At 45.0% G+C, this 16,782-nt stretch overlaps 1 protein-coding gene across 1 annotated transcript; it reads left to right on the forward strand.

The window, feature by feature from the left end:
* Positions 1-3,366: 3,366 nt before the first annotated feature.
* Positions 3,367-16,589, forward strand: aftpha (aftiphilin a; the record flags this gene model as incomplete). Its single annotated transcript, XM_060898312.1, has 9 exons — positions 3,367-5,025; positions 5,789-5,943; positions 6,328-6,457; positions 8,618-8,674; positions 8,776-8,898; positions 11,030-11,090; positions 12,624-12,707; positions 12,960-13,083; positions 14,564-16,589. Coding segments are annotated over 9 exons (2,559 nt in total), but the record flags the coding sequence as incomplete, so codon positions are not given.
* Positions 16,590-16,782: the final 193 nt, after the last annotated feature.

Below are 16,782 nucleotides of genomic sequence, written 5' to 3' on the forward strand. Positions count from 1 at the left end.
TTAAGGCTTATAAAATATCAATGCTGAAGTTATGGTCCATCCCGTACCAGGACCTGATCTTCCCTGGTAATCTTCAAGTCAAGTTTATTTGTAAAGCACTTTTAACATTAAACATTGTCGCAAAGCAGCTTTACAGAATTTGATCGACTTAAAACGTGAGCTAATTTTATCCCTAATCTATCCCCAATGAGCGCGACGGTGGCAAGGAAAAACTCCCTCAGACGACATGAGGAAGAAACCTCGAGAGGAACCAGACTCAAAAGGGAACCCATCCTCATTTGGGCAACAACAGACAGCATGACTATAATATTAACAGTTTAACATGAAGTCAGTTTCGTTGATGTTATAAACTCTTCATTGATGGAAACTTGAGTGCAAAACTGTTCATGACAACTGCAGTCCTAAAGTTAGCAAGTCAATTGTAGTCCTCAGCCATAAAAGCGTTACTGTAAGAGTCCAGAGCATCTTCCAGGTGTGACCCTCAACTGTCCTCATGGGGCCGTCCTTCACAGGAGCGATGCGATAAAACTCAGACCAGACACAGGGCACCAACCAGGTACTGACCAGGGCCCTAAAGGTGCATTGGGTGGTGCTGATCTCTGGTTCTAAAGCACTTGGGGTCTCGACTGTTACATAGCCAGGGTTACAGTGAGGGGCTGGTTCTGTGGTAACCATAAGAGTTTGACTCCCTTCTCACATCTGTATGGCGGCGCTTCACCAGATACCGTTTTTATGATGGTCTTTGGTATGACCAAAGACTGGATGCTTTATAATACATTTCCAAAAAGAGAGTTTAAATGAAAAACAAATTGGTGAGAGGATGAGACAAACAGTGGTGATCAGTGATTGGTCACAAGCACAACACAGTTAGGTGTTCGACACTGATGGTGAATCGAGCGAACATGCTTTCTAAACTCTAATGGCAGCTGTGATGTGGGTCGGAGAGCCATATCGAGTTCAGGACGCTCAAAAAGTGCTGCCTGAAGGTTAGAGAAGCAGTCTTGCGCCTAAAGGGTTGCTGGTTTGATTCCCATGACCAGCAGGAAAAACGTGAAAGGAGTTGAGTGAATGAACAGCACTTTTCTGAGCAATGAACGCGTGCGCACACACCCAGAGCAGTGGGCGGCCATGCTAACAGCGCCCGGGGAGCAGTTTAGTGCCTCGCTCAAGGCTGTCCAATATTAACCTAACCGCATGTCTTTGGACTGTGGGGGAAACCGGAGCACCCAGAGGACATGGGGAGAACATGCAAACTCCACACAGAAATGCCTCCACCGGCTGCTGGACTCGAACCCAGAACCTTCTTGCTGTGAGGCGACCGTGCTAACCACTTGCACCACCGTGCCACCAGTATAATCCCCAACTGCTTCCCAGGCACTGTAGCATCACTGCCCACTGCTCTGGGCATTTGTATGTGCTCATTGCTCAAGTGTGCGTTTTTGTGTGACAAAAATAAATGTGGCGGCGGGTTTTTTTTTTTATTAAAGTCACTAAAGCGGTGTGTAAAGTCTAGCGATAAATTCTCCAAGTTGGCAACACCATGTTAGTGTTGAATTGTGGATTTTGATTGGTCGGAAGGTGTTGATTGATTTTCTATAACCGTAGCTCTGACAGTAGTTCCGGATTGCTATAGTAACAGATGTTTATGTTCCGCAAGTGAAAGTGTTTGATCAGTTGAAGTTTTCTTACAGTAAGGAGTCTCCAGTGTCGGCACTTTGCAACAGTCACAGGTAAAACTTTTTTTAAAGGTACGGACAGGTTTAAAACATTTCATGTCATGCTGTTAGAGGAAAATAATCCACCGTGGATTTGTCTGATCAAGCAGAGGTACTTTTCCCAGCCTGGAGTTAAGTTAATCATTTCTCTGTACCAACCCGTCCTTTTATATACAAGTTATTTGCTCATTTTACACCACAGCAATTTGTCAACTATTACAATTTTATATTTATTACAGAACGCAGAACACGATGTCACTTTTTATCCGTGTATAGTTATGTTTAATTGTGCGGAATGTCCGTGAAAATTCACTGCTCTCGCCGTGAACCAGCCTCTCCTTTATTTTTCCCCTCTCCTGATGCTCGTCATGTTGAGAAACCAAGCATGAACTCTTCTGTCTTGAAGATTCTGGAAAACTTAAACTGGAGACTCCTTTCTGTAAATTAAAAAATAAGCATCTCCCTGACAAAAAATCGTCTCGTTTGAACGATTACTCGTGTTTGTGCCGTATCGTTACTATAGAAATGGTAACGAGTGTTAATATAAACCCTGACTTGCAGCTGCAGTCCTGTCGGAGCTGCTGTTCTAGAAAGTTAATCAACACTGAGCACGCTGACAAAGTCCATATATCATGCCATTGATTACTGATGCATGTTTAACCTCCTAGGGCTTTGCGGTCACATGCGTGGACAGCACTTTATGGAAATTCGGAACAAGAATCCACATATGTGGACATACTTTTTCTCTAAAAGTACATCTTATCAAAAGATGATGCTTAGTTTTTATTCTAATCAGGTTCTAATAAGCCCAAATAGCAAAGAGAAATAAAAAAAATGCATGTAAAAAAACAGCTTGGGCCTTAGGAGGTTAATGCAGGAATTTTTTTTTAAATCAGTCTCGTTTTGTTAAAGCTTCAACCAGAGGTGTAAAAACTCCTTCACAGCTCAAGGTCACCCGGTTGAAGTGGCCGCTGGTTAAATAAGTACAGTGGTAGTTTCTTTGTTCCGCTCGCCTGCTTTAGAATAAATACCGGCTGTAGGCACTTCAGTTACAGTAAGAGTTCCTTGTTTTATTTGTCTTGGCTCTCTGCTTGCCTTTCCTGTGTAAAATAAGTGTCGTGCTCTTCACTTGCTCGAATTGTTCTCCGGATTGAGTGTGTGTTTTTTGTTTTTCCCCTTCCCTCTTCAGATTCTCGCTTTCACTCATCACAATTACTGTCGCTCTGAAAACAGTCTGCGCTCCGTGAAAGGTTCCGGTGATCTAATTTAAGCTCAAGAGCAAGACAGGAGTTGATAAACAGGCTCCAGAGCGCTGTAGAACACCACTCTGGTGTCAGCAGGACTTCAGGAGATCTTAATTGAACACTGCAACTGAGTGAAACGATGTTACTAAGCTACGATTAATTAGTGTCTGTGTCAGAAAACAAGATGGCGAATGAGGCCCAACCCCAGGCTACCGATGTTCTTTCGCGTTCTACAGCCCCAGAGAACGCGAGAAAAAATGAAACTGCATTTATGGTCACGTCCTACGATGATGTGACGTCTCCGTTGGTTCCTGTATATTATTTTTAAGTTGAAAGTCAGTGTTGTGTTCAGTGTGTTTCTGCACTATTAAACGTTTGTCATCATTTAATTAGTGCATCCTTTCGTAGGCACAAAGTCTCTTCTGCTTGATCGCTGTGGAGACGCCACGGAGCCAGACGTGATCCAGATGTACTCGTCCTCTCCTCCGCCCTTGGAGGACGGCGCCGACGAGGACGACGACGAGTTCAGTGACTTCACCGGCGTTCCCAACAGCGTCAGCTTCACGGAATTCGAGACGCTCACCACTTTCGATCAGCTGCAGGCGCTGAACGCCACGTCGCCGCCGGAGCTAACCTGCCGAGTTGTTGGACTTAACGGACCAGCGATGCCGAACCGCAGCCCGGGGGATGCTCCAGCTTATAGGACTGTTAGTGTGGAGGATCTGAAAAAGGTTACAGAGCATCCGCATGGGGCTTACACAAACTTTCCGGCAAATACCTGGACTGGTAATGATGCTGTTGACTGCAACAGAGGGGGTAACGAAGTTCTCACGAACGGCTTTGCAAAGTTTGGCACAGAGGGAACTCCTCCCTCACACCATAAACGCAGGGAAACGGGTCCCTCGGTGGGTCTCGGTCCCGATGTGATCCCCAGTGACGATGAGGATTTTGCGGATTTTGCTGCTTTTTCTAATGCTGAAGTTTCCAGTCACGTTGACAGTCATGTGAACTGGGAGAATTCAAACCATGATGCGAGACTGGCACAGGACAGCCAACCACTAAGTGAGGAAAATCATGGAGCTAGCATAACTGGCAAAGCAGTGGACAATGATGATGATCACATAACTGAATTTGCCTCGTTTGCAGAGGCTTCGGATCACCTTAGCAACGGAGACGGGGGTTTCCATGCAGGGACGAGTAACGGACAAAGAGATCAGGGCACTGACCATGCACATCAGGACTCAAATACTACTGATTCTGTTAGCACAGAGCAACAAATATCGCAGAATGGTGTGGCACAGGATGGTTTGGAGGTTAAGGAAACGATGGATAACAGGGTGTCCCCCGTCTCCATAGATGACCGAGGTAGCAGCAGCGAGCCGACGGAAGAGAAGGGATCCGGGAATGACACGGAAACAGAGACCGAAACGGAGACCTCTTTCGGTCGCCCACTGTCCACAGAAGCGCTCGAGGAATTCGGGGATTTCAGTACGACAGGTTCAGTACCTTCGCCTCCACTACAGGAAGAGACGGCCACTCCTGCTGATCATAGCCAGCTGGCTGAGGATGATGATGATGATGAGGACTTTGGAGATTTTGGTGACTTCGGAAATGCAAGCTCCTTTGGAGGTGCCGGCTTTGCTGACTTTGACCAGCAGGGGGCAGCGTTGCACTGTGCATCTTCAGAATCGATCGCACCTTCACAGTCTGTCGGGAAGAACAATCCGGAAATAATGTGCACTGAGAAGGTCGAATTCGGCGGCTTCGATGCGCATGGACAATCCGGCAAGACAGCACAAGAAGGCGAGGAGGGAACGGAGACCGTCGAGCTTCCGGGTAGTGACAGTTTTGCGGACTTTACATCAGCACCTGTTGATGGCGGTGTTGATGTGGGATGGCAGGCGTTTGGCGAGTCGAACGAGGAAGCGGGGGAATCGTGGGCTGCATTCGATCAGAGCCAGGCCTCAACTGTTTCAGAGGCGAAAGAAGACGATTGGCACGGAAGCCGAGCTGGTACAGCAGCCCCTACTGGCAGTGAAGAAGAGTGCAGGAAAGACAGCATAGTGGTATGTTGAGACGAATCCGATGTTATCTCCCTGTTTTTGAAGTGCATCTACACCAGCATGGTGATCAGAAATGTGCTTGCGTCCTGCAAGACACTTGACCCGGGTAGTGGGTCGCAATTTTTGCTTTCAGGAATGTGACCAGACAGGCTTATCCACTGATCAGGTTGGAAACAAGATCTTGCAAGTCTTTCTAAATTCTGCAAATTCATTTTTCTTGTGTAGATATTATATTTTCATGTAACAATTAGTGCAGACGTTTTGAGCATGAAGATTATTAGTACGAGAACAATTAATTTGTTAATACAGCACTGATATCCTGGTGCCCTATACATCATATTTGCATATTGTTTCTTCGTTAAGCCTAGGTCACAACCGGACGTACAATTTTTTTTTTTTTTTTTTGGCCGTGCGATTTTTGGCGTTTCCCAAATCGCTGCGTTTTTTTTGTTTGTGGAGAAAGACACACGTTGGCCGCAAGTTTGTCTTGCAACCTGAAAAAAACGTAAGCGCCCATAAAGTTTGTTTGACATGACAAAGAATCTGCGGCCAGTCTACGGCTCGAAAATCAGCACGTCACACATGCGCCCTCCGTGCGTTTTTTGCACGTAGACCAGCCGTAGGAGCACGTACGGCCGGTTGTGACCGAGGCTTTAGAGAACCCCCCATCCAGGCATCCAGTCTCTCTGACCCTCATCTACATGTGGTGGTTTTTTTTTTTGTTTGTTTTTTCCCTTTTTTTTTTTTTCTCTCCTTCCTTCTGCAGGTGTCACTCGTCAGCCGGTTGGAGAAGGTCTTCCTGGCCAATTTTCACGAGGTCTCCATGCCTCTTATAGATGAGGACATGCCCCCTCTTAAATCCTTCCTCGAGCCATGTGAAAGATCAGAAAAAGAAGAGAACGAGTCAGCACCAGTCAGCGGGTAAGAACACCACCCACACACGACATCATTTCCTGTAGCTGTACAGGACACGGTGTGTCACTGCTCCCAGCGGGCGCTGGTCTCTGAGGTTTTCTCACTAAGCTCAGATGTGGGTCAGCACGTTGGATTGCGGCTCGAGAGCTGAACCACATCGTTACCAGATGTTCAGTTCTACAAAAGCACCGTGTAAAAATAAAAACAGCTGTGTAGGTTGTACTTTTGTTGATCTGAGAACACGTCGTACCACCAAGTCAAATCCTTTCTGCGGCACGGCATCGCCATGGTGATGTTTATGCACAAGATAATGAATGCGTGTGTGTTTTTGCTTTGAGGTGCAATAAATGTAGTGCTGTAGTAATTTCTCTCTCTCTCTCTCTCGTGTAGAGGAGGAGTGCAGGGCGTGTGGCTGCAGCTGCAGGACATCCACAATGCGTTTGGTTTGAGGTATCAGTGGGGCGGCTCGCACAGTAACAAAACTCTGCTCTGCTCACTGGGCATCGACACGCGGAACATAGTGAGTGTGTTTTTCCTACATGATGTTCACATGTTAACACAGTCATCATGCAGCACTATGGAATCAATTTTGTGCCAAAATGTTCATACAATACTTTTGAAATATCAAACAAAAACGACAAATCAAAATACAAAAAAAAAGTCAATTTTTTTAGACTGGCAAACAAATTATTCGTGTAATCGTGCAAAATATCAGTCTATTACTCTTCAGAAACCTTTTATTTTTGTTCCGCGTCTTTCTCGGTTTTGTTTGGCGTAATTTATTTTGGTTGCAGGGATGGCAATTTTCCGCCGAACGGCGGAAATCCGCCGTTTTGAATTTCAATTTTATCATTTTTGTGGAACGTCTAAATCCGTAGAGAAAGTTTTAGGGGGGGTTAGGTACCTAACTTTTATTGCTGCTACCGAGATTAGTGTCAAATCGTATCGAAACCACATGTCTCGCGAACAACGGAAGCTTCTATATTGAGTGTAACAATGAACAAGAGGGCTCTGATTGGTCCACTCTACATCCGCTGTACATGCACTTCCGCTTCCCTACTTTCCCGGTTTGGTTTGTTTTCACGACCGGCATTTTTAAAAACACGAGCGAAGATGGAGCAGCATGAAGAGCGGTTGATTGAGGAAGTACGGACATCTATACGACTCCTGTTCTAGTCATTATAAAAAAAAAAAAAGTTCTAGTCATTATAAGTAGCCGGAGGATAAACACTCCACTAACCACACCCACCAACTACTCCTAGCGACTTCGCGCCCCCTTGCGTTGTGCCGGTGAATAACTTTAGATACTTACTTATTTTTATCATGTATTTTTCACACAATATACATGTAAAATGGCTAGAAAATAGGTAGAAGAGGCTAAAAAGGCTAAAGCTTCAGGGGGGCTCTGCCCCCCCGAACCCCCCATTCGGAGTTTCAGCTGAAATAAAATTTTCCTGTTGCCATCCCTGTGGTTGCGATTCCAGCTTTCTCGTTTGCGCTCCCTGACTTTTTGCTTGCGGTTTTGGCACAAACTTCCCGTGTGGGTGGGCTGTCCAGGAATGCATTCCCATTGGCTAACTTGTGTTTGACTGACAGCTACGCTCAGCCGTTCCCTGCTCGGATTCTGGCGGACTGTTTGACGAGTGACGGATCCATTGACGGTAAACAAGGGTCGAGTGGACTTCAGTGGCGACTATGATATTGAATTTACACTTTGTTGAATTAATTCAATATCATAGTCGCCACTGAAGTCCACTCCATCCTTATTTACCGTCAATGGATCGCTCACTCGTCAAACAGTCCGCCAGAATCCGAGTAGGGAACGGCTGAGCGGAGCTGTCAGTCAAACACAAGTTAGCCAATGGGAATGCATTCCTGGACAGCCCACCCACACGGGAAGTTTGTGCCAAAACTGCAAGCAAAAAGTCAGGGAGCGCAAACGAGAAAGCTGGAATCGCAACCAAAATAAATTACGCCAAACAAAACTGAGAAAGACGTGGAACAAAAATAAAAGGTTTCTGAAGAGTAATAGACTGATATTTTGCACGATTACACGAATAATTTGTTTGCCAGTCTAAAAAAATTTATTTGATTTGTCGTTTTTGTTTGATATATTTCAAAAGTATTGTATGAACATTTTGGCACAAAATTGATTTCCATACAGCACTGGTGTATTTAACCTCACAAACATTTCATACGTGAACTAAATGTTTGTACAAATGCACCCTGCATGCGGAAGCTGAATCAGTAATGATGCCGATATTTACTTTAACACCAGCAGAATCTTCCCCTTTCGGTGGAAATTGGGCAGAGCTACATATGGTTAAGCTTGCGTAATTCCTCCTTCTCCTTCTAACACGGGTTTTATCAAAACTCATGTCTGAGCAACTTAATGATAACATAGTGAGGGAGCACTGAGATTGTAGTCGCCATAGCGACACTGTGTAACTCTATAATTGTTTGTTCAACCTCCATGTAGCAGCCAATCCAGAATGTGCCTTTTTGTTTTTAGTTGTTTGAGCAGCATTGCAGACTGGGAGTCTTACACAGAGCTGTCAATCAAGTCTGCTCATTAGAATATTAGACCACACCCACCCAGACAGTTTGAGACTTTCGTCACATTTTTGTCTTAACTTTGTTTTTAATTAACATTCAATTTCTTTTTCTCTCTCTCACACAGCTGTTCACAGGTCAGAAGAAGCAGCCTGTTATCGTACCCATGTATGCAGCCAGTCTGGTGAGAGATGCTTCTTGAATCCAAATACTGACTTTCCTTCAGATATCTTCTGCCTTTTTTCCCTCATCTCCTCCCTTCTCTCTCGCTCTGTGTGTTTGTAGGGAATGCTGGAACCCACTAAAGAGCCGGTGAAGCCCGTCTCAGCTGCTGAGATGATCGCCTCCATAGCGCAGTCTCCATCTGTTGCCACGGAGATGAGCTCCTGCCCCACTGATGCAGCACAGGTGTGTGCTGTATTGCTTTACAGGACCGTTTTTCATCGACACCTTTTCAGCTTTGCACTGGAGCGCGGAGTCTGAGGGGCTAACAAGGAGATTTTACAATTTACAAAAAAAAAAAAATACCTCAGTTCTTCAGTGACCCGCTGATCACTGGCAGGTTATAGAAGCGGCCATCTTGTAAAACCAGAATATCCCCCCATAGCTCATTTCTCATTAGCGGGTAATATAAAACGAGGTCCGACCTAATGGCAGAGCTTCCATTCAAATGAAAACAAACATGCAACAGATGATGTACTTTGATGTGTTTTTAAATTTTATCACGAGAAGATAAATTTCTCCAAACTCACATGTAGATTATTCTTTTTATTACTATAAACTACAGTGTGCTTTAGGGATTTATAGCAAAATGTTTTGAAAACAAAAGCTACACGGTTCATGAAAACACTGAGTGGATTCGGGTCAACTCGTCAGATCCCGAAGGGTTTCGCAGTCATTTCAAAATCAACTTCACTCTTTAGAATTAAATTCCTACAACTCCATTTCTATTCATTCGGGGTTTTTTATACGTTTTCTTTCTCTTTCAACTTGTCACTTTTTTTTTTCTTGTGAAAGATTTCTTCACCTTTCTCTTGCTCTTTCACGGCTGCTTTTCTTTTCTCTCACTTCCCGGTTTTGACTTCATCTTTCTGTCCTTGGTTAACTTGTTCTGACATCTTTTTAAAGTTTGTATTAAAGTTTGTAAAAATGATTGTTGTTGCACTGTTTGAGTTGTTCTCGGTGGAAAAAACCCGAGAAATATGAAATTATCTGTAGACAAAAATAAGTTAAAGTGCCATTCCACCATTGGATGTATTCTTTGGCATAAAATACAATATATTTTATGACAACATGACTAGACAGAGAAATCTTTTAGCTTCAAAATGATATATCAAACATAATTTTTTGACAACGACAAGTATATTAATTTTGCAACCAAAGTCACCTACCCTTTTAATTTCCGCGCGGTAGTGAAACGTGATGTCATCGGCAGGTTCCCCTTCTTGTGTACGCACAGATTATCAGCAATGGCGGATAGAATGCGATTTCCACTTGTTGATTGCTGTGCCGATATTCACCATTGACCGTCTCCTTTGGGCATCACTTGCTATTTTCCTTCGCTTCTTTTCCGAAGCTGACAACCGCGTTCTATCCGCCATTGCTGATAATCTGTGCCACGTCACGCGTGACATGGTACACAAGAAGGGGAACCTGCCGATGACATCACGTTTCACTACCGCGCGGAAATTAAAAGGGTAGGTGACTTTGGTCGCAAAATTAATATACTTGTCGTTGTCAAAAAATTATGTTTGATATATCATTTTGAAGCTAAAAGATTTCTCTGTCTAGTCATGTTGTCATAAAATATATTTTATGCCAAAAAAATACATCCAATGGTGGAATGGCACTTTAAGCCTCGGTCACAACCGGCCGTACGTGCTCCTATGGCCGGTCTACATGCAAAAAACGCAAGAAACGCACGGAGGGCGCGCGTGTGAGTGACGTGCTGATTTTCGAGCCGTAGACTGGCCGCAGACCGGCCGCAGAGGTTCTTTGTCATGTCAAACTCTACGGGCGCTTACGTTTTTTTCAGGTTGCAAGACAAACTTACGGCCAACGTGCGTCTTTCTCCACGAACAAAAAAAACGCAGCGATTTGGGAAACACCAAAAATCGCACGGCCAAAAAATCGTACGTCCGGTTGTGACCTAGGCTTTATGTAGGCGCGCTCGCGCTTCTAGTTCCTGCCAAAATCAAACAGCCAATCGGAATCGCGAGGGGCACGGACGAACGCGGCTGGGATCCCTGCGTGTCCGTGAAAAATCGACTCAATGGGTTGCCATGTTTTCTTAAGTATGGAGCTCCGCTATGACTCCACCCACTTAAGTAACGTGAATACAAGTAAAATGCAGATCATCTGTGTGTTACACAGTAAAATTGATGACAGTTTGGTCCTGTTTGTGCTGAAAAGGATTTATTAAAACCACCTCCAGTGCAAAATGTCTGATTGTCCTGCTCTTGTTTGTGCTATGATGCTTATATAAGAAACATGGATTGATTTTTTTTGTTTGTTTTTCTTCCCCTCCATTCCTCTGAAGGAGTCCCTCCCACCAGTGCAGTTTGACTGGAGCAGTAGTGGCCTTACAAACCCCCTGGATGGTACGTTCCATAACATTGATGATATTTGTTGCATCGGTAGACGCCGGTTTCTGTCCTCCTCTGATGGCGTCCTGTGTGAACCTCATTCTCAGACTCTCCGGTGCTTAGAATGAGCTTGTGAAGAGGCATTTATCAGCCACAAACAAGGCCTTAGACTCAAAGTATGAGAACTGCAGGTTGAGAGAATGCTGTACAGCTTAAGTCAGCCTTCACTGTTCCTAACCTTCTAAGGCCAAGTTTACATTAGACCGTATCTGTGTCGTTTTCTTCGCGGATGCACTGTCCGTTTACATTAAAACGCCTGGAAACGCCGGGAAACGGGAATCCACCAGGGTCCACGTATTCAATCCAGATCGTGTCTGGTCCGGTGCTGTGTAAACATTGAGAATACGCGGATACGCTGTGCTGAGCTCTAGCTGGCGTCTCATTGGACAACGTCACTGTGACATCCACCTTCCTGATTCACTGGCGTTGGTCATGTGACGCGACTACTGAAAAACGGCGCGGACTTCCGCCTTGTATCACCTTTCATTAAAGAGTATAAAAGTATGAAAATACTGATGCAAATACTGCCCATTGTGTAGTTATGATGGTCTTTAGGCTTGCCATCCTTCCACTTGCAAGTGGTAAGTGACTTGCGCACAGCGGCTCAGTCCCGAATCACTGTTCGTGCGCTTCACTCGCGCGCTCTGTGAGCTGCGCACCCTCCAGAGGGCACTCGCTGTTCAGGGCGGAGTGATTTGGAGCGCAGCCGCTGAGGAGGAAGCGATGAGCCGCACTGACGCATTTCAACTTGCGTGCCGAATTAGTCATGTGATTAGCGTATCCGTGTATTGGCGTTGCCGTGTGCACGCGGATCGTGTATTGGCGTTGCCGTGTGCACGCGGATCGTGTATTGGCGTTGCCGTGTGCACGCGGATCGTGTATTGGCGTTGCCGTGTGCACGCAGATCGTGTATTGGCGTTGCCGTGTGCACGCGGGTCGTGTATTGGCGTTGCCGTGTGCACGCGGGTCGTGTATTGGCGTTGCCGTGTGCACGCGGATTTGGCGTTAATCTGATGATCCGCTGATACGGTCTAATGTAAACCCCACCTAACACGGCAAGCATTAACTATCTTTAAAGTCACCCTAAACTTATAAACAAGCCAGTGTCAGTTATGTCATAAAACGTAACAGCCAATCATGTGCTCATATGCAAATAAAGCTGGATTACCAGAGGGGGGGGTGTAGCATTAGAGTTGGGGGCGTGTCTTTAATTTGCATGTTTGTAGCATGTGGAGTCTAGAGAATGGCCATTTATTCTTGCAGATGAATAAAGTTTTGGGTGACTTTATATTCTCAGCTGTTTGTTGTTAACATTAACACTGGGTTTTGTTTTGTTTGTTTTTTTTCCCACCATAATACTAACAACGTGCATGTGTATATCTTCTCTCTGTGTCGGTCTTTGTCTCTCTCACTCTGTTGCTCTCTCTGTTTCTCTTCCACTCTGTTGCACTCTTTCGTCCCTTTCTCCCTCTCCCCTGCTCACTGAAGCGAGTGGAGGTTCATCTCTGCTGAATCTGGACTTTTTCGGCCCGGTGGACGAGTCGCCTTCCAGCTCCACCACCTCCATACCAGGTCAGCTGAGGTCAAAGGTCACAGTGTATGGTCAGGGCTCTCGTTGCATAACTACACCTCCTCTAGCTGTTTTTTCCTTCTTTAATTTTTTTCCCCCTCCTTCGTCTCATTTGTGCATGATCAGCATTAACGTTCAGCTCCGCAGTAGTGTGTGTGTGTGTGTGTGTGTGTGTGTGTGTGTGTGTGTGTGCGCGTGTGTGTTTAATAGTGTTTGTGCATGTGCTAGTGTTCACACTACATGCGTGTGTGTAGGTGTGGACCCGGAGCTGTATGAGCTGACCCAGGCGAAGCTGGACGTGAGCGGAGGCAGCAGCCGAGTGGTGGACGCGTTCGCTCGCCTCATGTCCACTGTGGAGAAAACCAACACGTCCACCAGGTCCCCCCCCCACACACACACACACACACACACACACACACACACACACACACCTGCATTAACACTGTTCAGACAGCAGGGGGCAGCACAATCTCCGACACACTCTGAGTCAAAGGCAACCAGTTTGTGGTTAAAGTTTACCTCTGACTAGGGCTGCGTGTACCATGAAAATCGATTCGGTACAGGTCCAAAATACCGGATCATGAAGTACCGGTACTGTACCGATATAAATTTACACCAAGTATCTGCTTATTTTGTGACTGAAGATGCGTAAATCCTACCACAAAGACGAAAATTTAGCACTGGAAAAGACGTAAAATGCCGCGCTGAAACTTGAAATCAAGGCCATCTTTGATTTGAGATCCTCTTGCCACAGTCTCACGAGACATTGCGAGAGCTTGGCTGATCCAGCGTTCTGATTGGTCAAAAAGACTCAAAAGCAGGTCAGCCATTTTTCCTTTACTGGCATTGGCGGCCTTTGTTGCTTTGTGTAATTTTGCCGCGTAAGTTAAAGGCCGCGGACTGCACGTAGTCTGTAGTACTCTAGTGTACTCCTTTTCCACCAAATCAGTTCCAGGGCTGGTTCGGAGCCAGTGCTGGTTCACAACTCGTTCAACTTGCGGGCCAGCTGAGAACCAGCTTGCTTTTCCATAGCTCGCGGTGCTAAGAGAAGACATGTCAGTTACGTCGCTGTATACGTCAGTTACGTCGCTACGTTTGCATAAACCTTGGCGCAAATGTCGAAGCAAAAACAACACGGAAGAAGCAGCAGCAGCAGCAACAACAACAGTAATAATAATGGATGACTTCGCGTTTGTACAGCTGCTGCTTCTCGTCGCTTAAAAATGGCGATCTTTCGCGGTCTTGTTATTGTTGTTGGTCTTAACAACTCCCCCCCCCCCGCTAACGTAAGCGGTTCTTTCCTCTGGCCCAGCAGAGAGTTGGTGCTAGCCTGGAACCGGTTTTTCTGGTCCCAGAGCCAGTTCTTTGTCAGTGGAAACAGAAAACCCGGTTCCAAACTAAGCCCCGAACCAGCCCTGGAACTGCTTTGGTGGAAAAGGGGCATAGTCACTTCTCGCTGTGAGACAACTTTATGGCTTTTTGTCCCAAGTTAACTATAGTGTGAGACTGAGAGGGTGACTGAGAAGTGAGGTAGGAAACCTAGTTATGTTCGGTTTGCTTTGAATGAAGATACTGACAAGTTGTCAACAGTTTGTTAATGTTTCTGTCATTAATGAAGAAGTTCAGAAGAATTTGTCAAATTGTACAGGTCGGGACCTGTACGTGAACCTCTGTACCGGTACCTGTACCTGATGTTACGTTTAGGTACGCAGCCCTACCTCTGACTGTTTCACAGCACTGATGCTGGAGACGTCTTCCATAAATGTTTACGTGGAGTTTTTGCTGTATAATTACCCATGAATGAGGTGTTCCTATTAATGAAGTGATGGTTTATTTTGACGTGTGTGTGTGTGTGCAGGCGGGTGCAGACACAGAAGGAGGAGAATCTGAGCGAAGAGGCTCGGCGTGTCATCTCCGCACTGCCTGATCTCTCCTTCATGCAGGCCAAAGTGCTGATGTTCCCCTCCACGCTCACCCCGCTTCCTCCCTCGTCCTGTTCCTCTTCATCTCCTGTCCCGGACTGATTCTCTCTCGCTCTCGCACCTCTCTATTCTCACTGTCTTTTTGTTTTTGGTTCACTTTCGCTCAGCTTGTTGGAGTCAGTTGGAGAGGCGGAGCAGAGCTGAGGAAGCGTTTTCATTAGGGATGCACCCATCCTGTTAAATCACTCCCCTATAAACCTAATCATGTGCCCTCAGCACTATAGTTAGTTAGCTTTCTGTCAAACCTGGCTGTTGGTTTTAATCTGTGTCACAAACAAACAAACTCCACCTACAACCCGACTCTGAAACGTCCTGAATTACAAATCCAAATTCCTTTTCATGGGATTCGGTCACGTAACATTTGCAGATCATTCTCATGTTTTTAACTCGTACTATACGTCTCGCTTTGAGGTTAGACATCAGTTTGTAGCCACAGTTTGTGTAGCTTTTTTTTTTGCCCTGCCCTATCTCGTCAGTACCCTCAAGTCATCTCCCTGACCCCACCCACTCACCTCTTTAGAATCTTCAGCAGGTCCATCTCCATCAGCTTTCCTTAGCTTGGGCCATTTATCTGACCCCGCCCCCTTCAGCTATGTGGATCCATCCACCTGGCTCCGCCTTCTTAACTATCTGGAGCTTTGCACCTGACCAGCCGTCTTCATGTTCTTGAGCGGTTCTCTGGGCACTCTGCCCTCAGCTCTGAAGCCCTTCAGTTGGCCCCGCCCCCTCCGCTCTTTAAAGCCATCCACTTGGCTCCACCCTGAATCTATTTTAATTTAGAAATGTATGTTGCAATCATGTCATGGGTGGGAGGAGGGTTTATAACTGGAGCATGAAAGTTGTAAGGTTTGAATATTTTTTTAATTTGTAAATTATTTTCTCAACATCAGATCGGTGCATCCCTAATCGTTCTAGCCGAGTTTTCTTCTTTAATAGAGATGCAGCGTGTATATAATCAGGGATAAGACTTCTTTTCCATTCTAGATTATGTTTATGGTTCAGTATGATTCCGTGTGTGTTTAAATATCATTTTGCTGAGGAAACACTGGTTAAAAAATAGACTTGAAACCATACTGCCTGCAAAATTCTGCTGGTTGATTTTTTTTTTTTTCCCTTTTAATTAAATGATTTGTTTAAAAGGTCTTAGGTTTTAATCATTTTAGTTAATATAGTTATGCGGATAATTAATGTTAGAGTTATATTTTGTAGGGGTTTAACATGTTTATTCACTGTAAAAAAGCGCTTTATTCTCATAACGGATGATTAGCAGAATGGCAACGTGGCTGCGTTCTGTTTTTATTCTTGCTGTTTTAAATCGTTAAAAGTGAAACCACTGTAATGTGACCCATGTGATGAAGGAATCGTTGTGATTTGACTTGAAGTACTTTAGCCAATAAGGGACCAATAATACACATTTACCTTCTAAATTCTTTTACTTTAGCGTCTTAAACATACTTTTCTGGCCGTGCATCATGGGACGTGTCCAAAATCAGTCTGTTTTTTTTTTTTTTTGGTCTGTTTTTTTTTAAAGCTGTTTTCCTAATTTCATTCTTGTTTTGTTTCCCCTGCTGCGTATTGTCCTGTCTGTCTGTCTGTCTGTCTGTCTGTGTCTCTCTGTGAGGAATTTTGCACATTGTAAAGCTGTAATGGAAGTACTACTAAAACCACGTAGGTGACTGTGTACAGTAAGACTGTGGAAAATGTACAAAAATGTGATTGTTATGGGGAAATTCCTATGGAAAAACAATCTTACTGGTGTGTGTGAGTGAGTGTGAGTGGAATAAAGAGCCCCGCCCCCCTCCAGGTTGGAACGAGCATGCTCGGGCTCTTTTGGACAAAAAAAATTTAAGTGTGTAAATTTTCTTTTAGTGTACACAAAGAATTAAAAATAATTTAAGAGAAGTGTGTGTGTGTCAGCCTGAGATGTGTTTAAGTGTCTAAAGTTTAAAGTAGAACTGCTCATGGGCACTTCACTGAACCTGAACCAATTAAAAAATGGCTTCAGTGAGGCTGGAGCTCATAGCAGCCACTGTTGTGTGAGAGTTTGAAATCTGATCAATCCTGTAGGAGGAGGAGCGATTTTTGTGAAATTGCA

This window comes from Neoarius graeffei, chromosome 18 (genome assembly GCF_027579695.1).
Source record: "Neoarius graeffei isolate fNeoGra1 chromosome 18, fNeoGra1.pri, whole genome shotgun sequence".
NCBI lineage: Eukaryota > Metazoa > Chordata > Actinopteri > Siluriformes > Ariidae > Neoarius > Neoarius graeffei.